At 35.1% G+C, this 27,237-nt stretch overlaps 10 protein-coding genes across 21 annotated transcripts; 6 read left to right on the plus strand and 4 right to left on the minus strand.

The window, feature by feature from the left end:
• The first annotated feature begins 296 nt into the window (after window positions 1-296).
• LOC109593985 (pre-mRNA-splicing factor Slu7) lies at window positions 297-2,061 on the plus strand. The gene has a single exon (XM_020009130.2). It carries the CDS (start codon window positions 394-396, stop codon window positions 2,059-2,061), a length of 1,668 nt encoding a protein of 555 aa, XP_019864689.2. The 5' UTR covers window positions 297-393.
• A 24-nt stretch (window positions 2,062-2,085) lies between these two features.
• On the minus strand, window positions 2,086-3,455 carry LOC109593987 (ERI1 exoribonuclease 2). Of its 2 annotated transcripts, none has more exons than XM_049965409.1 (5): window positions 3,328-3,455; window positions 3,014-3,184; window positions 2,688-2,950; window positions 2,389-2,636; window positions 2,086-2,327 (listed from the first exon to the last, which is right to left on the minus strand). In XM_049965409.1, the coding sequence occupies exons 2-5, from the start codon at window positions 3,106-3,108 to the stop codon at window positions 2,145-2,147; spliced, it is 789 nt and encodes a 262-aa protein (XP_049821366.1). In that variant the 5' UTR covers window positions 3,109-3,184; window positions 3,328-3,455; the 3' UTR covers window positions 2,086-2,144. The 2 variants fall into 2 exon arrangements, with proteins under 2 accessions (XP_049821366.1, XP_019864693.2); XM_020009134.2 differs by having other exon boundaries at window positions 2,688-2,953; window positions 3,328-3,454.
• Window positions 3,456-3,723: 268 nt separating this feature from the next.
• LOC109593991 (E3 ubiquitin-protein ligase COP1) lies at window positions 3,724-8,851 on the plus strand. Its single transcript, XM_020009138.2, has 3 exons — window positions 3,724-3,750; window positions 3,802-3,914; window positions 4,583-8,851. The coding sequence occupies exon 3, from the start codon at window positions 4,637-4,639 to the stop codon at window positions 6,635-6,637; it is 2,001 nt and encodes a 666-aa protein (XP_019864697.1). The 5' UTR covers window positions 3,724-3,750; window positions 3,802-3,914; window positions 4,583-4,636; the 3' UTR covers window positions 6,638-8,851.
• On the plus strand, window positions 8,294-10,294 carry LOC109593950 (cytosol aminopeptidase-like). Its single transcript, XM_020009089.1, has 3 exons — window positions 8,294-8,310; window positions 8,909-9,069; window positions 9,147-10,294. The coding sequence occupies exons 1-3, from the start codon at window positions 8,294-8,296 to the stop codon at window positions 10,292-10,294; spliced, it is 1,326 nt and encodes a 441-aa protein (XP_019864648.1).
• A 2,172-nt stretch (window positions 10,295-12,466) lies between these two features.
• On the minus strand, window positions 12,467-15,010 carry LOC109593992 (mediator of RNA polymerase II transcription subunit 28). 2 transcript variants are annotated; one of them, XM_049965302.1, is made up of 4 exons: window positions 14,622-15,010; window positions 14,059-14,568; window positions 12,776-12,926; window positions 12,467-12,511 (listed from the first exon to the last, which is right to left on the minus strand). In XM_049965302.1, exons 1-4 carry the CDS (start codon window positions 14,709-14,711, stop codon window positions 12,489-12,491), a joined length of 774 nt encoding a protein of 257 aa, XP_049821259.1. In that variant the 5' UTR covers window positions 14,712-15,010; the 3' UTR covers window positions 12,467-12,488. The 2 variants fall into 2 exon arrangements, with proteins under 2 accessions (XP_049821259.1, XP_019864698.1); XM_020009139.2 differs by having other exon boundaries at window positions 12,474-12,511; window positions 12,737-12,926.
• Window positions 15,011-15,095: 85 nt separating this feature from the next.
• Window positions 15,096-15,973, plus strand: LOC109593993 (transmembrane emp24 domain-containing protein eca). Its single transcript, XM_020009141.2, has 3 exons — window positions 15,096-15,294; window positions 15,350-15,717; window positions 15,774-15,973. The coding sequence occupies exons 1-3, from the start codon at window positions 15,159-15,161 to the stop codon at window positions 15,921-15,923; spliced, it is 654 nt and encodes a 217-aa protein (XP_019864700.1). The 5' UTR covers window positions 15,096-15,158; the 3' UTR covers window positions 15,924-15,973.
• A 101-nt stretch (window positions 15,974-16,074) lies between these two features.
• On the minus strand, window positions 16,075-16,960 carry LOC109593961 (UDP-N-acetylglucosamine transferase subunit ALG13 homolog). The gene has a single exon (XM_020009101.2). It carries the CDS (start codon window positions 16,806-16,808, stop codon window positions 16,230-16,232), a length of 579 nt encoding a protein of 192 aa, XP_019864660.1. The 5' UTR covers window positions 16,809-16,960; the 3' UTR covers window positions 16,075-16,229.
• A 96-nt stretch (window positions 16,961-17,056) lies between these two features.
• LOC109593960 (histone-lysine N-trimethyltransferase SMYD5) lies at window positions 17,057-18,561 on the plus strand. Its single transcript, XM_020009100.2, has 4 exons — window positions 17,057-17,247; window positions 17,299-17,426; window positions 17,475-17,717; window positions 17,775-18,561. Exons 1-4 carry the CDS (start codon window positions 17,212-17,214, stop codon window positions 18,517-18,519), a joined length of 1,152 nt encoding a protein of 383 aa, XP_019864659.1. The 5' UTR covers window positions 17,057-17,211; the 3' UTR covers window positions 18,520-18,561.
• Window positions 18,562-18,690: 129 nt separating this feature from the next.
• On the minus strand, window positions 18,691-19,908 carry LOC109593997 (DDRGK domain-containing protein 1). The gene is made up of 3 exons (XM_020009157.2): window positions 19,599-19,908; window positions 19,441-19,542; window positions 18,691-19,388 (listed from the first exon to the last, which is right to left on the minus strand). Exons 1-3 carry the CDS (start codon window positions 19,687-19,689, stop codon window positions 18,724-18,726), a joined length of 858 nt encoding a protein of 285 aa, XP_019864716.1. The 5' UTR covers window positions 19,690-19,908; the 3' UTR covers window positions 18,691-18,723.
• A 101-nt stretch (window positions 19,909-20,009) lies between these two features.
• Window positions 20,010-26,867, plus strand: LOC109593996 (poly(U)-binding-splicing factor half pint). Of its 10 annotated transcripts, none has more exons than XM_049965301.1 (9): window positions 20,141-20,201; window positions 20,694-21,231; window positions 22,141-22,194; window positions 22,252-22,412; window positions 23,127-23,173; window positions 23,351-23,409; window positions 24,935-25,279; window positions 25,552-26,519; window positions 26,576-26,867. In XM_049965301.1, exons 6-9 carry the CDS (start codon window positions 23,354-23,356, stop codon window positions 26,683-26,685), a joined length of 1,479 nt encoding a protein of 492 aa, XP_049821258.1. In that variant the 5' UTR covers window positions 20,141-20,201; window positions 20,694-21,231; window positions 22,141-22,194; window positions 22,252-22,412; window positions 23,127-23,173; window positions 23,351-23,353; the 3' UTR covers window positions 26,686-26,867. The 10 variants fall into 10 exon arrangements, with proteins under 10 accessions (XP_019864712.2, XP_049821250.1, XP_049821258.1 ...); XM_049965296.1 differs by lacking the exon at window positions 23,127-23,173 and having other exon boundaries at window positions 20,694-20,966; window positions 21,135-21,231; XM_049965295.1 differs by lacking the exon at window positions 23,127-23,173 and having other exon boundaries at window positions 20,694-20,950; window positions 21,135-21,231.
• Window positions 26,868-27,237: the final 370 nt, after the last annotated feature.

Consider the following 27,237-nt stretch of genomic DNA (forward strand, 5'->3'; position numbering starts at 1 on the left):
GTGTGTCCATAACGATGTGGGTATATCGTATAAATCGCCCTTTACAACATTTAAATCATATGTCAATTTAAATATTCGTATTTCAATATGTATTATTTTACAATTTAAATCTAAATTTATGGATGGAGAAATCCTAACGTACCTGTAAATTATATTCCAACACAACAATGAATATACAATTCATTGTGGAATTGCAATTATGCGATAATTGAATAGATTAAAATATTAAAGAAAAATTAAGGATCAATAAATCAATGGGACCACAACAACAACAAGAAGAAGAATCCTAACCTCTTACCTAAATAGATTGACATCAAGTCACAGAACAAAATATAAACACTTTTAGCGTCACTTTAATATGATATAATAATAATACGACTTAGTTGATCCGATATGGCGAATTCTTCGCAGAATATGCCCATTTCCCAGATCCTCAAGTCCAAGGCGGAATTCGAGGATGAGCCGAAGAAAAAGTCTAGGGAGGACTGGAGAAAAGCAAAGGAGTTAGAGGAGGCGAGAAAAGCGGGTACCGCACCCGCCGCAGTCGACGAAGAAGGTAAAGACATCAACCCGCACATTCCCCAGTACATTTCCACAGCTCCGTGGTATTATGGAACAAGTGGCCCTACTCTCAAACATCAGCGGCCTCAGGAAGAGAAACAGAAGCAGTATAGTGAGATTGATGAGTGGTACAAAAGAGGTGTGGACACTAGTAAAGTTGTTATAAAATACAGAAAGGGAGCATGTGAAAACTGTGGTGCCATAACACATAAAAAGAAGGATTGCATGGAAAGGCCGAGAAAGGTTGGAGCCAAATATTCAGGTGCCTGCATTGCTGCCGATGAGTTCATACAAAAGAATTTGGCTTTAAGCTTTGATGGAAAAAGAGACAGATGGAGTGGGTACGATCCCTCTGAACATAAGTCAGTTATTGAAGAGTTCCAGAAGGTAGAAGATGCTAAAAGACAACTGAAAGCTGATAAACTAAATGCAAATGAAGATAGTGACGAAGAAGTAGATAAAGATGAGGACAAATATGTAGATGAAGTTGATATGCCTGGTACAAAAGTAGACAGTAAACAAAGAATTACTGTCAGAAATTTAAGGATAAGAGAAGACACTGCTAAATACTTGAGAAATTTGGATCCAAATTCAGCTTATTATGATCCAAAAACGCGTTCTATGAGAGAAAATCCGAATCCAAGCAAGGATGACACATATGCAGGGGAAAATTTTGTTCGTTTTACAGGTGATACAACAAAACATGCTACAGCTCAATTGTTTGCCTGGGAAGCATATGAGAAAGGTGTTGATGTCCATCTTCTTGCTGAGCCTACTAAATTGGAGTTGTTACAAAAGGAATATGAACAGAAGAAAGATCAGTTTAAAGGCAAAATACAAGATAACATCTTAGAAAAATATGGGGGTGAGGAACACTTACAGGCGCCACCAAAAACTTTACTATTGGCTCAGACTGAGGATTACATAGAATATTCAAGGTCTGGAAAAATTATCAAAGGTGAAGAAAAACAAATTATTAAATCCAAATATGAGGAAGATGTGTATATTAATAATCACACCTCTGTTTGGGGTTCATTTTGGAAGGCTGGACATTGGGGGTATAAGTGTTGCCACTCTTTTATAAAGAACTCCTACTGTCTTGGAGAAAGTGGTAAGAATGAAAACACAGTTCCTCCACCTGTGGAAAATACTGAGACAAATGTGGAAAAGAAGGCTTCCTCATCTGAAAATGAATCCAGTTCTAGTTCCAGTGATGATGAGGAAAAGCAAAAGAAAGAAAGGAAAAAGAAGAAAAAGAACAAAAAGAAAAAGCAGAAAGAAAAAAATAAAAAGAAAAATAAGGAAGCAAAGGATAAACTGAAAGAAGCATTAAAAGCTGAAGAAGATAGGCGAGAAGAAGCTGAGAGGATACTTGCTATGGATGAAAGGAAGCGACCTTATAATAGTATGTTTGAGGCTAAACAGCCAACAGAAGAAGAAATGGAGGCATACTATTTAAAACGGAGAAGGGAAGAAGATCCTATGAATCAGTTTATGTAATATTCAATTATTAAAAAATACAAATTAATTTAAAATATCAAATATATTTGTATATATATACAAAATGTCTTTCATTTAACAAATTAAGTATCGTTTTTTCTTGTACTACTAGTTATAGAAAATAATACACCATCTACAATCATCTTTCCAACTAACATTGCAGTGTTTCTGGCATCATCAAGGCCACAGTGCTCCCTACCTTGAAAAGTCAATCCTACATCATTTAAGGCACCAAGCAATCCTTTTGGTCTTCTTAAGTAATGCATCTAAATATATATATTTTCATTAAAAATTTCACATATTTTATATATATATAGTTAATTTTACCACGTATAATTTCCTTATATCAATCCATTTTGAAAAGTAATCTGGTTTAAAAATTCTTTTTCGTTTGCATTCATTTATCAAACAATTGCCTAAATCCCAATCACTCCATGTAGCAAACACTGCCCTGTTATTTTCGGTTTTGTATAAAGAAAAATTGTATTGAAAAGATTTATGTTTCAACCATCGTGAAAATATCATCAAGCAAGTTTGTAAAGGGATACCTCTATCAACTTGTGATTGATGTATGCCTGGAAGTAATAAGTTAAAGAAGTTTAGTTCAAATATTTTACACCTGTTACCTGTCAACTGAGTACAAAATGGACTTAGTTTTGGGTTTTCACATGGCATCACATATTGTTGAAATTCTTCTACAATTATCCTTCTACTTGTGTCAAACAGTACACAGGGAAATTCTATAATTTCAGGTAAACCTTTATTTTGGGTATATTTATCCCAACATGTTGCTTCAAAGTCTAATATAAGAATATATTTGAATTTTTGGGTGCAATATACGGCTGGGGGAATCCCATTGTCAACGTTTATGACTTCCAATAATCTCAACCTACTTTAATTGTTTTACGAAATTATAATCAAATGATACAAAGTAGTTTGTAATACTTCTTACCTTGCCAATTCTATGGTGTTGCTTTCTTCCTGTGATGAACCGGCCTCTCCTTGTGCTTGATCTCCATCTATTATAGAATTCTGAGAATTGTCCATTTTGTTCTTTTAAATGTTTTTTTTTTATGCCAAAATCGTTAAATATTAAAAATAATTATGAGTTAAAACATATATTCTGTAAAAAAAAAACGTTTTACAATTATCCACTTATTAATGCGTTATTCTAAATTTTATCTTAATAGAATTGTTAGTAATATTTTTTGGAAGTAGTATACAATGAATTTGAAAATCCGTTAATAATTAATAAAGAATATTTACCTAAAATTTTATTCTGTAGGATTGCTTTAAAAGTCTGGTAATTGTACGCGTTTACAATTATTTTGGGAAATAAAAAGCGGAGAATAAAAAATTTATGGTTTTTATAAATTTTTATCGGAAACTGTAGTGGTCGAACGATGTCGGCGCGATCTACCGGCGTCCCGTGCAGTGACGGACCGAAGACTGTCAAAAATCAATTTTTGTTGATTTTTCCAAGTTCCATTTGCCTTTTCCGAGACTGACAATATAAAATTTCATAACTAAATTTCACAGTTAACAAACTCACAAGTCAAAGAAATCTACAAGCCGCCACATATTGCATTTTTCTAACGAAGTATGGCATTATTTTTAAACTGCAAAAAAATTCTTAGGTTACCTTCAGCTCTTAGATTGTCTCAGAGGTATTCGAGTACATCTGATAAGGTACGTAACACGCAGCGTGCTTGAATTTTCAATTAGAACAAGGGTTTTCAGAGAGGTCTTGTTCTGGGTGTATACAGTAATGGTGATAATGGAATTGAGTTAACAACTGCAGCTGAAACCTTCAACCAAAGAAGTAAAGGCAAACTTTTGGAACAGATTAAATTGTAAGTGGATGTTATTTGTCACTTATTTTATGACTTAGAACACATGTTTATGTATTATTTTTGTTAATACAATTATTATTGTAATTTAGCAGAGGTTTATGTTAATATTTTAAGTATAGTTTTATTCGACCTGAAGCTTTCATTGTTTGAGACCTATCAACTTTTTTATTTTTGTTATTTTTTGTTTGTCCTTATGTCCTAATTTCTAGTCAATAAAAATACATGTAATCATATTGTTAATGTTAATAGTTCAACAATATAATTTTTTGAATGTTGTCATTATTAATTTTCAAACAAACATTCAATTTATAACATATATAATAAATGTCAGAATTTAACATTCTAAATATTTTCATTTAAACAGACCATAGACTGCTAGAAAATTATATAACATAATTTTATTTTATAATATCTTGGCAATACATTTATATCAATAAATATAAACAGATAAAATTAAGGTTATTTTTCAATTTCGATTGTAACTAGTAACCGATTAATACAAATTTGCAGGAGAAAATTTTATAATTATTACTTTAAGATGTAGTAATATGTATACATAGTGGAAATTGGGTAAAAGGTAACTCAACAGATTATAAATCGGACAAACAAAAAGCTCATGTGACACATTCAAGTAATAAATTCAGTTAAGCATCCTTTGATTGTTTCAGGTCGATTTCCCAATAAGACCTAGAATATAACGCACAGAAAAAATAAATACTGCCATGGCGACCAGCCGAGACGGCCGTAGCAGCTCGGCCTCGTCACATAGCGGCTCCAACGTTCCGACGTCGACCAATCGATCGTCGATCCGCACGCCCAAACGGCAACGTTCCACCGTCAGCGGCTCCTACGAGGAGAAGAACGCCGATCTGCTTTGTCCGGTCTGCTACAATCTGATCGACGAGGCGCACATCACAAAATGTGGTCACACCTACTGCTACAACTGCATCTGTTTGGCGATCGAGAACAGTAAGCGCTGTCCTAAGTGCGATTCCACGATCACCACAGACGATATTTTTCCAAACTTTCTACTGAACGATTTAATTAAGAAACACAAATTGAGACAGAACGGCTACGAGTCTCTGGGCATGACCAGAGACAGCTCCGGCGAATTTGGCACCACGTCCGACGGCTTAAGGGATTTCGTGGCGTCGGAATCGCAGAATTTGACGCTGCCCGACGTGAATGTAATACTGGAAGTGTTGACGCAACGCAAGCAGCTTCTGGAGGCGGAATCCAGTGCCGCACAAAACAGGCTGCTTCTGGAATTCCTCAAGCACCTGCTGAAACAAAAGAAGGAGCGTCAGAGCCAAATCGCCAGGGAGATAGCCATCATTGAGCAAGACATTGAAGAGGTGAACTTGAAACTGAAGGAAGTTCATAATAAATGTCCCACCGTGGAAGAGGTGGAGAAGACGGTGGCCTCGGCGTCGGAGAACGACGCCGCAGTTAACGCCATGAAAAAGGAAATGATAGACTTGATTGATACAATTGGAACGTCGACGGGACGTAAGGAGGAGACCGGATCGTTGGAACGTGAGCCCTCCAAACACTCCTACTCATTGGCGGTGAAACGTAGGAGAATGCACGCATACTTCGACGATTTCGTTGACTGTTATTTCAGCACGCGTTCCAAAGATTTGTTCTTCGGCTCGGAAACGACCGACAAAACTGCCAAGCCAGCTCTGGAGATCCACTCCGGACTGGACGATTTCCGCGAGAGCTTGATCAAGTTCTCCCGCTACAACTCCCTACGTGTTCTCGCTACGCTAAACTACTCCAGTGACCTGTTCAATAATTCCACGATCGTGTCTAGCATTGAGTTTGACAAGGACAACGAGTTCTTCGCCATAGCGGGCGTGACCAAACGCATAAAGGTGTTCGATTACGGCGCAGTCGTCAAGGACGTGGTCAACATCCATCATCCGGTCGCCGAAATGGTGTCGCGGTCCAAGATCTCGTGCATCAGCTGGCACGGCTACCACAAAAGCACCCTGGCGTCCAGCGACTACGAAGGCACGGTGACGATATGGGACGTGTCTACCAAGCAGCGTACCAAAACGTATCAGGAACACGAGAAGCGTTGCTGGAGCGTCGACTTCAACAACGTGGACACGAGACTCATTGCTTCCGGATCGGACGACGCACGCGTCAAGCTCTACTCGCTGAACGAGGAGCACTCGGTCGCCACGCTGGAGGCGAAGGCCAACGTTTGTTGTGTCAAATTCAATCCCAGAAGCCAGACCCACTTGGCGTTCGGCAGTGCGGACCACTGCGTCCACTACTACGATCTGAGGAACATGAAGGAGGCGGTAGCCGTATTCAAAGGTCACAAGAAGGCCGTTAGCTACGTTAAGTTCCTGAACAGCGAGGATATAGTCTCCGCATCGACGGATTCGCAGCTGAAGATGTGGAACGTCAACACGCCCTACTGTTTGAGGTCGTTTGTCGGGCACATCAACGAAAAGAACTTTGTCGGTCTGGCCACGGACGGTGATTATGTCGCCTGCGGCTCCGAGAACAATGCCCTCTACATTTATTACAAGGGTCTTAGTAAAAAATTGTTCAATTACAAGTTCGAGGGCGTGGAAGGTGTACTGGAGCAGGAAAGGCGCGAGGATGACGGCAACGAGTTTGTTTCCGCCGTTTGTTGGAAGCAGAATTCGAATGTCGTGGTGGCAGCTAACAGTCGGGGTATCATTAATATTTTGGAATTAGTCTAAAATTAATTTTGAAAATCAATTTTACTTTTATTTGTAGCTGTTGCCCATTGCTCTGGGAAAAGTACAATTTGTCTTAGATTATGTTACTTTAATAAAATTGTTTCGATAAAAGCTGATTAATTTTATACATTTTATCAACTGTTAGAAAAATGTAATATAATATTTATGCAGCTTTTATTATAATATAATATTTTGTTAAAATTTTGTCAATTTTACTCTTTATAGAGTTGTTGAATTTTTTTAGCCTTGCAATTGTTGTGCAATGATTTTGATGAGAATTTTATTTTACCAAAATCTTTTTGTTAATTTTAAAAATGATAAATGAGTTCTTTATCAATTTTATCATATGTTTTGCCAGATTTATCTACTTTTTTAAAATTTACAGTTTGTCCTGTTATAAAGCACAAAATTGTACTTTTTCTTAAATAAATTATTTGGAAGATCCCCTTAGAAAGCACTTTAATATTATTTACATCGTAAGTTCAAGCAATATGATACCTGTACTCACTTACATTTAAATGAGACTGAGCGCAAATCCCAAGTTACTTTCAAATAATTTTACAGTATTAAAAACAGACTACATATCAAGTAACACATACATATTAGCTTGAACCTAACCATTTAATTTCTTAGTACTTATTTGATACAATCTTCTGAATAATTGTGACATCATAAAACTTAATTTTCAACTCATCCTAAGTTTTCTTTTATGACAATCATAATCGTAAGACTATTTGTTTGTATGAGTGTATTTATTTTAAATAGTGTAAGAATATCATGTGTATATTATGAAACTTAACGTGTTGTAAATACCTAAATAATTCATAAGTTAAATGAAACTACCCATTCCACTTCAACAATTAACTGATAAAGTACGTATATCAGTTCGTTGTTAAAGTAGGTGATTGTAAAGTCCTGCACGCACAATTTATATATTTAATGTGGGTAAATAAATTTATTTTGTCATATTGACAATTTTATGTATTTTTAAATTAATTGTGATTATAATTATTGTATAATTTGTCCGCCTGAACTTGATTCATTTCGAATGTACCTAACACAAAAAGCAACTTAAATGTTTGAGCCAATTATAGATGTAAGTAGATTCAAATGTTCCAAAGAAATTTTCTTATCCCGGTTCTTTAAAGTATTAAATAGTGACCCAGGCAGCTTAATTGTTAGATTTATTTAGTTGTTGATTTTGACTTGGGTGCCAAACTTAAGCTAGAATTATACAGTAGTTTTTTTTTTGGTGTTTCGTTGATGTATTTGCTGTGTAAGACAAACCATTGGTGCTATTAAAGTAAAGTTAAAAACATATATTTACTGAGACCAAAATGTTAGGAGAAACCACAAGTCAGGCATACTTAACGCTCGGTTGAAATTGGTTGAATTTTTGTTTGAAATGAAAAAATTCGAAATTGTCGCAGTTTATAACTGACATGGATTAAAAGCTGTACCCTAAATATTGCTCATCTAGCATAAATGTTGTAGCTGTAGTACTCCTTTTACATTATGTAATTGTTAATAAGTGTGGTCCATAGATGTAAGATAAGATTTGTTTAAAAATGTTACTTAGTTTTTAAGAAAAATTTAATCTATTATTGATGTTACTTAAGTGTTTGTTACTCTGAACGCATACAGGGCTAATATATAATGCCCACGTCGTCCAAGTATATATTAAACACACCTTGGTTATATAAGAACTTTGACCAACCCAACAAATAATTATTGTTAGTCCGCCTGTATGCGATTAAGGGCAACATATTCATTCCAATTTTTGTATAAACTGTTATTATAATTTAATAAAAATGCATATATATATTTTGTAGAAATTTTTCGAGCTTGCCAAAATAAAATTAATTTAAATATTTTGTATATAATATATGTGCATAGAAAATATACATATTTAAAGATATAAAAAAATGGGCCATTAAGTGTCAATAAGAAATACTCCGTATGTTTTTACATAGATTTTTAACCCAAGTGTGATTATAGTAAATGTTGGTTGTTTTGTTATTTAACGAATGTTAAATTTTTGCACCATTTTTCATTGCCATTATAACTGTCGTAATACATAAAATCGGTGTGTAGAAAATAATAAATTCATTAATAGATTTCCATTACTGATACATAGTATAACCAGCAGTTTGTCAATAAATCAATCGATGTGAAGTAGTTGTACTATTGCAATAAAGTATCCACTGACCTGAATCATTTGTTTTACTTTTAATAATAAAATGTTAAATATATTTCTTCTATTGATTTCAGCACAGGAAACACGATCAAAAAAGGTAAGAGTTTTACTTTCTGGGGTCTAGACGAGTGTTACAAAGCCGTAACAGTTGTGGGTCTGGGTAAAAAATGCGTTGAACCCGATGAATTAGAAATAATATCCGAAGAAAAAGAAGCTGTGCGTGCTGCAGCTGCAGGTAATATAATAAATAATTCATAATTATTGTAATCATTTAAATTAAATTTACAGCCGGAGTAAATTCATTAAATGCAGCCGGAATTAAAAATATAACAGTCGAAAGTTTTGGAGATGCTGAATCCGCAGCCGAAGGAGGAATTCTTAGTAGCTGGAAATACCAAGGACTCAAAAGCAAAAAGGATGATTTGCCAACTGTTGACTGGTTCGAACCGTCCGAAGCAGATTTGTGTGGCTTTCAACGGGGTTCGATTAAAGGTGAAGCACAAAATCTGGCACGCAGACTCGCTGACACACCATCCAATCTACTGACACCGTCCATTTTCGCCGATGAAGCTGCCTCTATCTTAACTCCTTTAGGCGTTGATGTTAAAGTCTACGACAAAAAATGGGCCGAGGACCAGAAAATGTTTTCCTTCCTCAGTGTCGCCAGGGGATCCATAGAGCCACCCAAATTCCTGGAAATAACATACAAAAACTCGGATAGTAAACCGTACGTTTTGGTGGGCAAAGGAGTTACGTTCGATGCGGGCGGCATTAGCTTGAAACCTGCCGCCAATATGGACCACATGCGGGCAGATATGGGTGGTGCCGCAGCAGTTTTTGGCGCCATTCAAGGAATCGCCCGGTTGGGAGTTCAGGCGAACATCAAAGTGCTCATTCCCTTGGTCGAAAACATGCCTTCGGGAAGTGCCACCAAACCTGGAGACGTTGTAATGGCCCGTAACGGAAAGTCAATTTGCGTGGACAACACGGACGCCGAGGGACGGTTAATTTTGGCAGATGCGTTGTGTTACAGTGCCGAATTTTGTCCGGAATGGGTGTTGGATATTGCCACGTTGACTGGAGCCATGGTGGTTTGTTTAGGAAATGCAGCCACTGGCGTCTTTACCAACTCCAATAAACTGTACCAGGTGTTGGAGAAGGCTGGATCTGAAACGGGCGATAGGGTGTGGAGGTTCCCGTTGTGGAAGCACTACACCAAACAAATATCCGAAAATAACGCCTATGACCTTAACAATATTGGTAAAGGTAAAGGTGGTGGCAGTTGTACGGCGGCGGCCTTCCTCAAAGAGTTCGTACCGGAGAAAACGAATTGGCTGCATTTAGACATTGCCAGTGTTATGGGTCCAGATCATTCTGTGCCGTATCTCAGCAAAGGCATGACGGGAAGACCCACAAGGACTTTAATTGAGTTTGTGGAATCGCAGGTTAATAATAAATAATTAAATCTAGCTTAAGCTTTATCTTATTAAGTGTAGAAATGTAAATAAACGGTACTGAAACACGGTATGTACTAAATGATTTATTTTCCATCATATCACAATTTTGAAATTCGGTAACGTTACACGTAAACAATTATTTGCACAATATGTGGCCTTATTAAAATATTTACATGGTAACTATAAGAAAACGCAAATAGGTGTTGCAAAAAATATTCATATCAATACATATTCGTTGATTGCTAAAGCTAGTTTTTGGGGAGACAATAAAACAATCATGACCATCAAATCATTCCAAGGAAGTAAATTATTTTACGCCTGAGATATTTTCATAATTAAGTCTTATTTGACATCTTTTAATCAGATTAATTTTAAAAATTTTGACAAAAATAAACACAAAAATTACACTTTTAAATAAATAACAAATTAAAGCAAACAAATTTTTGATACAAACAAAACATTTTACAATAATATAATAATTTAAAAAATAAATAATTGCATAAGCTATATGATTTTTTAGGCATATAATCCAAACCGTAATATTTTAATTGCAAAAATGTGTCTTGTAAAAATCTTATTAAAAAGTTATGAATTTGAATATGTTACGTTCAATAAATGGAAGTGGAAGTAAGTATTTATAGTGGAAGAAACTGCAATTAAACCATAAAATGCTTCTAATAATTTACAAACTAAGTACCATTAGATGTTTGGTCTAGTAAAAATGCTTAAAGCATTCAAGCCTTTTTTTTCTTCCACTAAAAACTTCATTAGGTACATCAAATATACTTGATAAACATTTGTAGGATTTTAAACATAACAATACAACACTGGGGAAATATTAAAATCAAATCCATTACTATTGGTCCCAGTAAAATTAATCATTCCGTTCTGTTAAATGCAACCTATAACTATTTACTATTCTGTGTTTATAATAAAAATCCTATTCTAAAAATATAGGCAAATACCTTTGTTTATAAACTTTATAATTTGAGCAATTCAAAATAAAATTCCGAAAAAAACTTCGGGCATAATTGAAGCATTTCCAGCTTCTTTATTCCAGTTGTATGAAAATTATTATATGCTTAATTTTTAATATCTATCACTAAAAAGCATTTGTACAATCACGAACCAGACGTTGACGTCTTTTTAATGGTTTTATTTACATATGAAGTATTTCGACTAAATAGGTTTATTACTTTTATTTAGTCTTCATAAGTGAAAGTATTGCTTTATCCATTTACTGGATGTAATAAATAATTTTTGATAATTTCAGCCAATATGCCCCAAAATGATGAGAAAAAATAAGCAGGAATTAATAGAAAAATTTTAACAATAAATTTAAACATCATGTAAAGTTCCCACTAACAGATTTGCTACACAAGATATATAATAGTAATAAAAAAATTAAATTAGACATTAGTTAAATTTAAAATTGATCCCCTTTTATTTTTTCTCATCACATTATTTCAAAATTTTGTGCAATACTTTTTAATTAAATATTAGAATGTAATTTTAAATCATTTTGAAAATTTGCAATTTTTATTTACTTACTGAATTTAAAAAATAAGAATGATAGTTGAATCATTAAATAATTATAAATAAATGTTCTACATATATCACGTAAAATAGGATGTGTAAAAATTAATTCACTATATTATTATCATTCCAAGAATAAAGTAGACAAGTCAAAATACTGCATCACACGAAATATACAGGATAGTCCATTTGTTTTAGTTAATTAAATTAAAAATAAAAAACGTTGTTTGCTCTCACTCTTTTTATTTTAATCAGTGTAAAAAAGTCATCTTCCTAAATAAGAGCTGTTTCACACACTTCAAATGAACCAGACTGCATACATATTATTATATTTTAAAAAGTCATCACAGTATACCGACTTGGTAATTCAGACTCGGAAAACTAAAATCACTTCATCGCCATTAATTTAGTATTGCACCGACCCGAATTAAAAAGATTATAAACAAGGGCGACGCTAACTACCGCTCGGATACAGATACGAATGGATGTCGTCCTGCAATTCGGTGTAGCACTGCGTCGTCGCCGGCCAGAACAAAGGTATGAACCAGTCGTTCCGGCCCCAGGAGGGGGATTATTAAGGAGACGAGTAATCGGGCAAGGTTCCGCGGCCGCGGCCTCTGCCCCTTCCCCTGCCCCGACCGCGCCCCCTCCCGCGCCCGCGTCATCTGCGACCATCCGTCATTCCTGAAACAAAACAGAAAAATTCATTTTCACCACACACACAACTTTAGTAATTTTGTGCAACGAAGTCACATTGTGCAAAGGAAAATATTTAATAGAATTCTTTGTACGTCAAACAGTTTTCGACTGGTATTTTCAGTAAATAACGTGTTAAAGTAAGTCATTAGGACGATAGATCTTGTGGGTATCAGGCACATCTACGGGCTACGAGAAGCCATCCAGATTTACCTATATTACTCGTAGTTTTCTCTAAGTAAGCCAACGGACCTTGCAGTACTCCGGCGGCGCCCTGCTGTACAAACGGTCCGCCCCTGCTACCGCCCAATCCCTGTTGCATGAACATCGCTTGCGCTTGTGGGGACATCATGCCGGGACCGACCGTGCCAGGTGACATGCCCGGAGGCACCTGCAACGACTCCTGAAAAAACAATTTAATCAGTGATTTTATCCATTTTACAAAAGAGGTTCGAAATAATTACCTTTTAAAGCTCTTGGATAGTGCAACTTAAAGTGTGTATGCAATGTTTTAGAATGACAGTGTAAAAAATCCTATTTAAATTCATGATCATAGATCATTTTTCCTTGGTTGATAATAAAATCATAAAACAAAATAATGCTATACTTAAACTAATAAGTAAAAAACAGTATCTAATTAACTATAAATATATATATTTTTATCATAAATATTTTCATAGCAATATGTGAAAAATTGGAGCCTTATTGAAATTTATCATCCAAAACACAATTTTATAATTTTTTTAATTATTTCGCCTGAATTACGTTTTCAGGATTTTTTTGTTTAATATTTGCTACTACTAACCCTCTATTTTTAGTTTGGCACAACATTGGTAACAAATAAAACTCATTGGAGTGGATTTGGAAAATTTTTATTATATATCCTGCAAATTTTACATGTTAAATAGAGAGATTAAATTATATAATTATAGATTTGCAACAAATTTGGCTATACAAATTTTATGATAGTATATGAAATACATTTATTAATAAAAACTGAAATCTCTAATAAAGGCACATTTGAGCAAGTTGACAATGTATACTACATTTTCAGTACAATTTAAAAAGCTAGATTGTACATATCACATTTATTTGATCATTATCAAATATTGCCACTTTCTAAAAACCCTGAGAGTTAGTATACAAATATACATGAGTGACTAAAAGGGCAGTAGATGTCCTAAGAAACCTCATTTTGTAGAGCCATTTCTTAAGACAGTCCTCTAATCTCTAACACGAAGAACACATAGAGGGTAAGTTCCCATTATTTACCAGAAATAATTATTCTTAGTTTGCTGTAGTCAAACTTAGCATGTCATTAATTTCCCATTTGCCTTTAATTTCAATAGTTTGTGCAAACCAAATATAGTACCTCCAGTAAACATGGCGCCCTTACAAAATTGTTCATATAATACTTCCTATAATGATCTAAACCAGTTTTATCGAGATTTATAATTGAAAAACTAAAAATGCATACGATCTACAAATAAATATCTACAACAATCATGCTCTTGATGAGATCAACGTCGTTCTACCTGCATCTGTTGCATCTGCATTTGTTGTTGCTGTTGCATCTGTTGCATTTGTAGCTGCTGTTGGATTTGCTGTTGCTGAAGCTGCTGTTGCATAGCAGGGGAGATGCTCGGCATCATCTGATTCGGAGTCTGATTGCCAGGAATGGGGGCCATTGGTGACTGAGGCACAGACCCTCCATTGTTCACGCCTGGTGTCGTACTACCCTGTGCAGGACTTTTGGGATATCCTTGCAAATCTGCCAACAAATTTTGCCACACTGCTATTTTGTCATAGTGTCTCTTAAGGAGCTCCTCTTTTCTAGCTAGTTCTAATCTCAGTTCACTTATGTCTTCTTTCACATTCATCTCAGGCTTCAATGCAGACAGCAAAAAACGTTTTTGTAGAAAAAAGGCCTCCATTTGTCTTGCCAAGTCTATGAATCTTAAAGTGGTTTGTTCTACCTCCACTTTAATTTCATCTTTGTCAGATGTCGGGACTGCCTCCTCTTTGGTCAACACATTGAGACAGTGCTAGAATTATTTGACAATAATTATCGTACGTTATTGTAACAAATATATTTTACCTGAAACGCTTCTTCAAATTCATCTACTAAATTGCCACTACCGTTGGTTGGAGTCGCCATCGCTGAAACAGGCGGTGATGCTTCTTTCATTATGTGATTGGTCTGTTTAAACAATTAACGGTTTTCACAAACGTCCGTAAACTTTTAACATAAACGCCGTAAACAATAATCAACCCGTACAAAATCACTACTATGTTAGTGCTTCTGCGCAAAATCGAAATAATGCAGTTTTGTTCGGTGTGAAGGTGTTCCGCGGGATGAAGACTACTTGTTACAGGAATCTATAGTTTTTTAAACAGCACTCTGCTACTAATAATTATATCTAAATTAAGTAATTGTTTAAAATACTAAATAATTAAACATGTTAATATTATGAAACTTAAAATCTGTAGAAAAATAACCGAAAATTCAGGTACTAAACACACACATAAAATAGATGTCACTATATGCAGTCAGTCATTTCATTTGACAGGTCTTTTTATCTCTGAAGGTGACGTGTAGAAATTGTCCAGCTCAAAATAAAAACACACGAATAATATGTTACTCAAAAGTATATTTTCGTTTCTAGTCCTCTTTATTATAATAGATTTATCAACCGCCTTATACTTCCATATTGGAGAAACCGAAAGAAAATGTTTTATAGAAGAAATCCCAGATGAAACAAATGTGATTGGTTTGTATCAATATTATACTTTCTGAGAGCTTTTAATACCGTAAACCCGTTTTAGTTAACTACAAAGTGGAGCTATACGACCCGAAAAGTGGTGGATTTATGCCTTCATCACCTGGAATTGGCATGCATGTAGAAGTCCGTGATCCAGATGATAAAACATTATTGTCCAGAGTGTACAGCTCGGAGGGAAAAATCTCGTTTACGTCTCACACGCCTGGTGAACACGTAATTTGCATGTACTCAAATAGCAGTGCATGGTTTTCAGGCTCTCAGCTGAGGGTACATCTGGACATTCAAGTTGGTGAACATGCCATTAACTATGGTGAAGTTGTCAAGAAGGAAAAGTTATCAGACTTACAACTGAGAATTCGTCAACTCTTGGACCAAGTTGAACAGATTACCAAAGAACAAAATTATCAAAGGGTAATGTTGATAAAGTATGTCTTAAAGTAATTTGTATTAATTTATATGAATTTCAGTATCGTGAAGAAAGATTCAGACAAACAAGTGAAAGCACAAACTCCAGAGTATTATGGTGGTCCATCACTCAGACAGCAGTCTTATTGGTTATGGGTGCATGGCAAATGAGACACTTGAAAAGCTTCTTTGAAGCCAAAAAATTAGTATAAAATATTGTTTTGTTGTATATTTTTTAATTATAAATAAACTTTTTGCTAAACATGTATTTTTAATATGTTATAATATAATGTTTGATCTAATAAGATTACTATTAGATTATTAAAATTCTTGCAGTTTGTGTATTATAAAAAAAATCATATATTAAAACAATTTTTAACTCAATAATTTATTCAAGTTCTTATACGTTACACAATTTTTATATACCCACAAAATTTACAAACACACTATAGAATGATCTCCACTTTAAAATCCTTTTTAATCACAAATGTCAAACATTTATAACAAAAGAAAATAATTTAGTCTGTGTATCCCATACACTTATCTAAATAATCTGGAAAAGTATATGGATCTGCTATAGGATAAGGTTTCCTTGTTTTATAATTTAATAATGCATTCTTCAGTTGTTCAGTTTTACAATAATAAGCATATCCTTCTTCCTGTAACTTTTCAGCTAGTTCCTGTTGATGATTGTCCATTAGATCTTCATTTATGACTATTATTAATGGTACAGTTTCCCTTAGAACCTCTAAACAAGTACCAGCTCCTGCATGTCCAATAACTAAATCACTTTCTCTTATATTGCCAATAAATTTATTAGTATATTCAATACAATGGAATACTATTTCATTATCTGGGGAACAATATGTAACAGAATCCTCTTGTTTTTCAAGTAATTTAAACCCTTTATCACACAGTGAGTGAATTGGATAATCTTTTCCATACTGTAGAAGAACGCAAGTCACACCTAATTCAAGGAATGCTTCATGTATATCAGAACTGGTAACCACATCTATCAATTTTGGAAATTTTGTGGTTCCTACTGTCACAAAAACTCTTTCAAATCCTGTATTTATAATCTCCAAATCTTCTTCCATTTTTTCAATCAAAATGCGCAACCTGTTTTTGAATTATATCTCGCTCACTAATAAAAACTATCTTATTATCTTACTATACACAACGACGACTAGAAATATTTACTTAAAAATGCGCTAATCTTATCGATTGGTTTCAAACATTTTTAAAGGACTGAGATGACAGACGTCAACACTACTGTTAACTGTGTTAAGTTTGGTTTACATCACTAACGATCTTTGTTTAAGCTCTACGTAATAAATTAATAATACAAATAAATCACAGGCAAACTGCGATAATCACCAAAAAAACAAATGTTAATAAATATTAATCACATTGACCATGCATAAGGATTGAGAAAGAAGAAGAGGTGTGAAATAACCTCAAATTTTGCGCAGTGCTAAGTAAACAAGCGTGTTTTAAAAAATGAATGTAGAAGTCCGACTAACAGGCAATTCAAAGGTAAGACAAAATTTCAATAACGTTTATAAATTCTTGTCTTAATTTCTTTAGGGCAAAGGACTTTTTGCCAAAACAAAAATTGATGAGGGATCTTTAATATTCGAAGAAGATCCTGTGGTTTCCTGCCAATTTCCCTGGAATGCTCTGTATGGATACAAAGCGTGTCACCATTGTTTAAGGTGAGATAATTGTAGTTATATAACAAATAATTTACCTGATATTTGTAGACCTTTAGAAACTGCTGCTGAAAATGCACAAAGGTTATCAGGAAATCCGGGTCTTGAATTGCCTTATCCCGACTGTTGCATCACTGACGTATCAAAAATTGTGACCTGTCCAGAATGTGGGGAGGCCTACTGCTCTTCAGAGTGTCAAGTGGAATCATTTAATCAGTATCACCGCTTGCTGTGTCTTCAGACACATGAAAGGACTGGTGCCCATCCTTTGGAACAACTAGAAGAGGCTTGGAGGTAATATACCAGAAAATTGAATGTTATGATATGAAATGAATGTATGATACTTTTTAGAAATTTACACTATCCACCTGAGACAAATACAATCATGGTGATTCCCAGATTGTTGGCAAGGATTTTACAGTCACCTAGCCCTGAACAAGCTTTACAACAAACCCTACAATTCTGCCACAGAACTGTTAATGAAGATGCTGAACTGGTTCACAAGCTATTGGGGGAAAAATTCTCAGGCATCATCTCTCACCTTCACAATTTGCTTGTTAATGCAATACCACAACATCAAGGAATTGAACAGTTGTTGACAATGGACGGATTTCAATCTTTGCTTGCATTAGTTGGAACAAATGGACAAGGTGTTGGAACAAGTGCAATTAGCCAGTGGGTATCTAGAACTACAGAACTTGGTTTGCCAGATGCTGAACAGGAAGTCTTAGATAAGTTCATTGATAAATTATATGATGACATGGACAAACAATCAGGCACTTTTTTGAATAATGAAGGTGTAGGTCTGTTTACTTTGCAAAGTGCTAGCAACCATAGCTGCACTCCAAATGCAGAGGCTACATTTCTACATAATAACCACAGGCTTTCACTTATGGCAGTAAAAGATATTGAAGCTGGGGAGGAAATTTGCATTAGCTATTTGGATGAGTGTATGTTGGCAAGATCTAGGCATTCCAGAAGAAAAGAATTAATGGAGAACTACATATTTGCGTGCACTTGTCCCAAATGTGAAGAGCAAATTAATGAACCAGATGTTACAAGTGATGAAGAGGAAGATGACGAAATGTCTGAATAATTTTTTTCTGTAATTAATATATCAAATATATTTTTTTATGGATTTTAGTGTTTGATTTTCACAATCTGCCTTAATAATAATGATAATTGATCATTAAGTTAAAATAAATTTCCCAATGTGAAATACAATGAACACATTGCTGTGCGGGTGTCTATAAGAAATCACAACAACTTTATAAAATAACAACATATATTTAAATGATAATTACTTTACAACAGTTGTACTAGGAGTTAAGTTTATGAGTTTATTGCTATTCTCAGCTAATTCAGCAATGGATACCCTTCCCCTTTGTTTAATAAACTTTGCCACAGCTTCCATTTCTTGTTGAGACACATAAATAAATTTGCCCCTATCATCAATAACACCTGTTAAAATGTTATCACTTTGTAAGTCCTTAATTCTATCAATAGCAGCTTGTGTCTTGAGCTTGAACTGGGCTGCCAGATCTTCAAGCACAACAACCTTGTTTGTTTTAATATAGTTAACAAACTCTTGCAACAAATTTTGCTGGTCTCCTTCCTCACCCTCTTCAAATCCTTCCTCCTCCACTGAAAATGCTTCTTTCATTTTCAAATATTCCTCATACTCGCGTCTTTCCTTCTCCTCCTTTGCCCTCTTTTCCTCTTCTTCACGCCTCTTCTCTTCCGCCTTTTCTCTCTCTTCCTGTTTCTTCCTCTCCTCTTCAGCTAGAGCTGCTTCTTTTTTCTTTTGCGCTCTCAACTGTTCTTCAGCTTCTCTTGCAGCTTTCTTTTCAGCCTTGGCCTCCAATTTGGCACGTTTTTTTGCGCCAAGTTTACCATCAGGTAATTCCACATCTTCATGAGCGGGAACCTCGTCACCTTCAGACTCTGCATCTTCTTGGTGGACAGCTAAAAATAAATAATCAGATTGGACGGGCTAATTTATATTTGGTTCCTTTACCATTTGCTCTCAATCTAGCTCCCCTGTTTCTGGCAAGTTGGGCTCTTCTGGGACCACCCTCCCTTGCCCTATTCGGTACGGGCCTGGCCCTGTTTTCGCGAACTAGAAAGTAAAAGGGTGAGTGAAAAGCATAAACATATGGTTGAAGTTTCCATTACCTTTGGGTTGTTTGGATTTTAAGTACAACCCGATTATAAGAATGATTACTGCTAAAACAGCTGCAATCGCTATTAAGAATGTTATGTCCATTTTAAATTATAATGAAATCTTTATATTGACATTTAATAATCTAACCTTAAATGTAATATTTTACGTTTTGATGTTGTTGTGAAAGGAGGTTTTTACCTCAGTTGAATAGATGGCAGTGCGAAAAGTCCTGAGTACTTTCGAAATTTTCGATTAACCTTTGTATATTTTACAACGAAATGTCAATTATTTTAGTTTAGAAATGGTTCAAGTTCAATTAATAAAACGTTGTTTGTTTTTAACCCAAAAATTCTCGTTTTGATTCAAACTTGCTAAACATGTCGAAAAATTGCGCCAGATGTCGGGATCACGCACGGACCACGGAGGCACCTTTGAAGAAAACTCCATTATCGATCAGTTGTCGCCATCGTGCATTTTGTAATCGATTGTTTTCGTCGCAGTGAATCCGTTTTTCTTGTACATTCTCAACGGTCAAAAAGGGTGGATTCGACTTGATTTTCACCATGATGACGACTTATCAACAGGAAAGGCTAGTGTTAAACGGCGGCACCATGGTAAGTGGCGTACCTCTTACGCGTAGCATGTTGCGTTTTCGTTTGGTGAACGTTCGCTTAAATTATTGTTGTAAATTAAAAACAACCGTAGCAAATTGCTAAAAACTTGTAACAATTTCTTTGGCCAATTGAGTACACTTAATAATCGCAATTATTTTTTGCTTCTGTGAATCAGAAACTGTGTTATGTTCTTCTGTTTCCTAAACTGACCTGGCCTATCTATAAAAACAGTTATGTTAATCTTTTTAATATGATAATGTTTCGAATTGTTTAATTTATGAATTATGTTCTTAAAATGCATATTGTGCTATTCTAATACTTTCAAGAATTACATTTTATAAAAGGAATAGATAAAATTTATGATATAATTAATGAGAACAGTGAGATAAATGCTTCAAAATTTAAGAACTGAAGCAATTTATTATATAAAATTTATGTTCTATTGTACTCTATCTGTCAAAAAAAAAAAAATAAAAATTGCGTTACTCTTAGACAATGCCACCGCCCCCGCCGCAGGAGGAATCCGAACCGCCCGCCCCCGGCACGGAGGAACCACCCCTGAAGATCCAGAAATTAGACAGTGAGTATTAAATTTGTTTCCGTGATAATAACGTGTACAGCCTCAAGTATTCGACACCCATACTAATGTGCGATGTCTGCTTGAGATGTTCCAGAATTGAGATCATCCGGCTCGTAGCCACTGATGGAGTCATTGAAAATGCTGTAACTGTAGCCTGCACGGTTACACGGTAGGACAAACTAAAAGTAATTATAATGGGATTGAGTATGAGTTCTTGAACGACAATGGCAAAATTCCTTTTATGGTTTCCCCCTCCGAAAACACATACTCATTCTGCATAATAATATAATATACGCATTGTGGAGATTGAACCGGTTGTTTTAGACATATCTATTTTCTTTTTGTGTTTCCAGATACAATTAGGTGCATCTTGTTGCGAGTACGTTGTTTCGATTACTAGAGGCTTGACTTGACCACCATTTGGAAACTGCGTCCCAGAACTGCGAAAATGTACATATTTTTATTTTAATGTTTAATTTAATTGTTTCATGTGTTCCAGAGTCTTGATATTGATTCAATCTCAAATGACATTTGCAATCTCCAGCCTGATTGAAAATTTTGAAGATTTTCTTGACACCTTATTGTTTGTTAATAGAGAAAAAGTACAATTAACTTCTGACTATGACGGTCAAGGTTGTATTTCTCATTTTAACTAATGAAGTATCACTCTGATATTTCTTTCTAATCCACAAAGATTTATGGTTAATTTTTTGCCCACACAACAATATGTTACATTTTTTAAACTTAAGGTTGTTTAAATTTAGAAAATTACACATTTGAAATGTTTCTGGTTTTAAAATTATGAATAATTCTATATCCAATTATTCAAATCCATCTTTTACCCCACCTACCATATCCTGTTATTTTAAGTTATGTAGCGAATATGAGGTGGTCTTACAATTACAATTTTAAATTCAGTATGTTTTTGAAATTGCACAAAATCGAAACATTTCCAAGCATGTGTTAATGATAACAATCTACGAACAATCGGTAATTTACACAGTAAAGAAAAGTGGTACTTTTATAATTTAAGATCATGAAATTTCCTGTTTGTTACCATATTTTGCGTTTCAATTTCATGATTATTAACTGCGGCGTAATTATTCGGGTACACTAGAAACTTGATTGAGTTTATATTTCAGGTTTTAGCTGAACTACGCGTGTTTACTTAATAAATATCGTTGTTTCGTCGGAAAATGTGATTTCATTAAGTCACACTTTATACTTTCAAAATCAACTCCCCTCCCCAATCTACAATCAAAAATTTGAGGCAGTTCCAAATCCATCACTGCAATTATATCTATTTTAACTTACCCTTATATCGTTTCATAATATTCTACACAAATTGCTTTGTTGTAGGTGATGACATCAAATATATTTATGACTTAGAGCAAGTAGATGAAGTTATTACAGGTACGTTGTTAGAAATTTTGCTTGATAAGTTTGTAATAAATTGAGTTTAATCTTAAGGGCCTGGAGCGAGGAGCAACACAATAGCCGGCATTTTGGGAGGGGCGCTTCCCAAACTCTCGTCGGATCAGAGCGATGCGGTCAGCAAGGCGAAAAAATACGCGATGGAACAGAGTATACGGATGGTACTTATGAAACAGACCATTGCCTACCAACAACAGGTTAGTACTTATTATAATGGTTTCCAAATTGTAGTGATACAGCATGTAAGCTTGTTAATGGAACATTCAAAAATAAAATGGACAATAAAAGCAAAATTTAACAAAAAAATAGGAAGCAAATGAAATAAAATAGAATTAATTTTCTCCATAACAAATTCTGTTTTGTTTCAATTTAAATTATGCACATAAAAAATAATTTCAAAAACAAGGTACTATTTAGGTATAGGCAAAACCGTCCAAGGTACTCATGTACTGAAATGTTTGTTCTTATAAAATATCTTGGGTTGTTTTGCCAATATTGAGTATGCATGCTACAGTATTTCGAGCCAGTTATTCAATATTATTTGTCCAATCATGACTGAATGCTGTTCTCCTGAATTACAGTGGCATGCATTTTTGTCTTTGGTTCGTAATTCTGTAAAATGTAGCAAGTAAATTATGATTTTTTTAGTCATTATGCCCTTGGTAATAAAACAGGCGAAGAGAGCACACTATGTTAAGAATCCAGAACTTGTTGCATTGGGGTTTAGTTAACATCTAAATGTAATAAGTTTAGTCTGTACAACAAACAAATTAGTGTTAACTTCATCGAGCAATTTAAAGGTTTCGAAATTTTTGTGCTCCACTTCGACTTTTATTCCCATGGCAGGGTTTTTTTATTAAATGATCATTAGTTTTTTATCGAAATGTTACTAATGGAATTTTGCTCCACAGAAAAATAAGACCTTCCAGAGACATCAAGTATTAGTTTTAATGTGCAGGTTAGTGCGTAGCTTAGTCGCACGCGCGCCCGCTCAGGGGGGCGAGAGCTCGCCCCCAATTTGCTTTCTTGTCGTTCCACTTTCTCCTAAACGAACAAAAAAAAAGACGTAAACGAATAAAAAAAAACAATTTGCAAAAATATGTTGTTGTGACGTGGCACTTGTCCTCTGTTGCAGCAAATGGCTAGTCAGAGGACTCAGGTCCAGAGGCAGCAGGCTCTCGCCCTTATGTGCAGGTTAGCACGCTTCAACACGCTCTCTCACCATTACCCAATCCACATATCCACCTCAATCGACCCAATCGCAAACACACACGAATCGTTGCACCTCAAAAAGACACAAAATAGTCATTTTTTAAAGGCACTCGCTGTGGGCCAGAAATAATGTTGGTCCGATGGATCAGATTGGGATTAACGTGCACCGCAGTGGGTCGTTATTATTGAGTTATGTACAAGTATTAAGACTTGGGGAAGGAAGGGATATTTCAATACCTACTGCTAGGAGGCAAATGTAGAAATTTTAAAATCATTTTTAACATCTGAATATCTAAATTTTTAGTAAATTGTATATTTAAAATCAAAAAGAATACTTATCTAGTCGTAAACATCATAAAACTATAAATAAACGACCGTTTACTTTCATCCTTCAATACAAATCCTCCGTTTTTCTCTAATTTAAATATAAACACGTAAATTATTATAAAACAGAAGGAATGTTTTGTCATTGATAATAGTAATTTGGTTTCAATGAACAAAATATACAAAATTTAAAGCCTGTAACATTAATATGTTGTAAAGTTAAAATTAAGATCACATGTTATGTTAGGATGTGATAATACAAAATTGTTTTAATTACGGACATTTTTTTGGTGGTAAGTATATATTTATACTTATTTTCTTAACTTACTATTATTTTTGTTTAAAATTACCTTCAAATCTATTTACTCAATGACTCTTTCTAAACAGTGTCTACAGTTCCATCTTTACATAGAACATTATTTCTGTGTTGGCTTTAATTTATTGAAAAAATTATTTTAAGTTGGCTTGGGCTGTTTGTGCTTTTTGAGGAGTAACGTATGTGTGAATCGATACTGGCTTGCATGGTCAGCTTCAACGTACATCAAATTATAGTTGACAAAAGTTACCAGAAATTTTCTTTGTTGGTTTCATGATCTTTAGTTAAAAATACATTCGAATTGAGAATTTTAATTTTATTTTTTGGATTTAAAAACTATCTATTTAATGAAATATTAAAAAATCAAGTAAAGTCATAAAACTATAAAGATATGAAATCATTTGAAATATTTGATATACTTAGTAAATAATTTCTTTTGCGATATTCAGTTGAGTATTGTTTAGCACTAAGTTACACTTAAATTATTAACATATTTAAGTATAACTTAGCGTTAACAATGATCGAATGACGCTATAAGTAAAACTTAAAATTTTTAAATACAAATTTATCTAACGGAAAATACATAAGTATTATACAAAGTCAAAATAAAACTAGCTTGTTAGTAAGTTTGAGATTAATAATTTATTTCTTTATCTTACTTTCGTTTTACTCTTTATAAAATTAATATACAAACTAAGTAATAGTTAACAAAACCAATTATAATTATTAAATAATATATTATTTATGTATTTCCGTTCAACTTCAGTACTAACATCCCTCGCCATCACCCCCTTCAACCAAACTAACAAAAATCAACCGGCCGGTAACAATTTCAAAGCAACACGTTTTTCTGCTCCCCCCAAACAGAGTGTACGTGGGCAGTATCAGCTTCGAACTGAAAGAGGACACCATAAGGCAATCATTCCTACCTTTCGGACCGATAAAGTCGATCAACATGTCGTGGGACCCGGTAACGCAGAAGCACAAGGGATTCGCGTTCGTTGAATACGAAATTCCTGAGGCGGCGCAGCTCGCCCTGGAGCAAATGAACGGCGTCATGATAGGGGGTCGAAACATCAAGGTGGTGGGCAGGCCAAGTAACATGCCCCAAGCCCAGACAGTCATTGACGAAATACAGGAGGAGGCCAAGCAGTACAACAGGATATACGTCGCGTCGATACATCCAGATCTTACCGATGTTGACATCAAGAGGTCAGTTATTTTATGTTTTTTGTTGTATTGCGCATCCAAAATTCATTCAAGCTTACTACAATAAACTTTATATTACCTTACTAAGTGATGATCAAATAATAAATCGAAAGAAGTTGTTGAGGAAGCGTTTTCTCCGACTCGTGATTTTTGGCTGATAAGATCTGATGGTATTAATAAAAAATAATTGGCAATTATGAATACTTATATTTATCATTCTTTCTCTTTATCAGTTGTTGCTAATTTTATTTAATTATCCTATTTTTTCATTTTAGTGTCTTCGAAGCTTTCGGACCCATAATCTATTGCAAACTGGCGCAGGGTTCGTCGGGTCACAAACACAAGGGCTACGGTTTCATCGAGTACGAGACTGCCCAGGCGGCAAACGAAGCTATTGCCAGCATGAACCTCTTCGACTTGGGAGGACAATACTTGCGCGTGGGTCGGGCCATCACACCACCCAATGCCCTCATGGGCCCATCATCTGGTTCGAGCGTGATGCCGACGGCCGCTGCGGTAGCCGCGGCTGCAGCTACTGCCAAAATCCAAGCCATGGACGCGGTGGCCAGTAACGCAGCCGCCCTCGGCTTTTCTAAACTTAGCCAACCGACCACAATAGCGCCTGTGGCTACGCCTACGGTCGCGATGCCAGGTCTAGGCAGCGCGGTTGCTGCTTCGGTTCCGGCTACTATTCCCGCCGTTCCGCCGGCGGGAGGCGGTGCCGTTGTTCCACCACCGGGTATAGCGATTCCCCAACTTACCGCCAACAACACAATACAACCTGCCATCGTCACACCTATCGTCACTTCGGTGCAACAAACTGCCGCCATTCCCCCGCCCACGGTAGTTACTCCGGTGGTACCTATCGTTAACCCTCAGCAAGAAGCGATGAAAAGGGCGCAGGAGGCGCAGCTCAAACAGCAAGAAGAACTACAGAAGAAACTGCTGGATCAAAACGAGCCACAAACGTTACAGCAACAGGAGAATATGTCGATTAAGGGACAGAACGCCAGGCACTTTGTAATGCAGAAACTCATGAGGAAAGTGGACTCTAGGGTGGTGATTCTACGGAATATGGTTGGACCGGACGAAGTAGATGAAACCTTACAAGAAGAAATCCAGGAGGAGTGCAGCAAATTTGGAGCAGTGGAACGAGTTATTATTTACAACGAAAGGCAGTCCGAAGATGATGATGATTCAGAAATTATTGTTAAAATATTCGTCGAATTCAATGCAACCAATGGCAAGTTAAAAATAAATTTAATTTTTATTATAATTTAGAAAGTTTCATTTTTACAGAAGCAGAACAAGCGAGAGATGCCTTAAACGGAAGGTACTTCGGAGGGAGGATGGTCCGGGCGTCCCTCTACGATCAGACGTTATTCGATCACAGCGATTTTTCTGGTTAATTAGCAGTAGGAGGAGCTGCCGTTTTCTACTATGTAGGAATGTCGTATTATTATGTGCTTACGACCTTAGTTCTCGATTAAGGCAAATTGTATATTTCTGAATGTTATTATGTTAATTTTAAGTAACTTACCAATCTGTGACGTTTTTATTGATTTGTAAATAAATTGTACAATTCTAACAATGTTTTTTTAATTTATGCTTTATATTGAAAACTTTAATTTATACTAAAAACTGAAATGTCAGTACAAATTCATCTGATTTGTAAATAAATTGTATAATTCCAAGAATGTTTTTTTAATTTATGCTTTATACTGAAAACTGAAATGCAAGTGCAAATTCTGATTTTTATTTGATGTAGATTACAAAATTAATCACGGAGAGAACTAAATACCTAAATGCTAATTACCGATTAAATATTTAAAGATTTATCTTTATAAACTCTTCATGGGTGTTAGATTTACCAACAAAATACAAATTTAAAATTCCCGCTATATAATTGAGATTAAATTCTGCCTACAGGTAAAAATGTATTATTTAGTTGTATCCAATGA

Source organism: Aethina tumida, chromosome 3 (genome assembly GCF_024364675.1).
Source record: "Aethina tumida isolate Nest 87 chromosome 3, icAetTumi1.1, whole genome shotgun sequence".
NCBI classification, from domain to species: Eukaryota; Metazoa; Arthropoda; class Insecta; order Coleoptera; family Nitidulidae; genus Aethina; species Aethina tumida.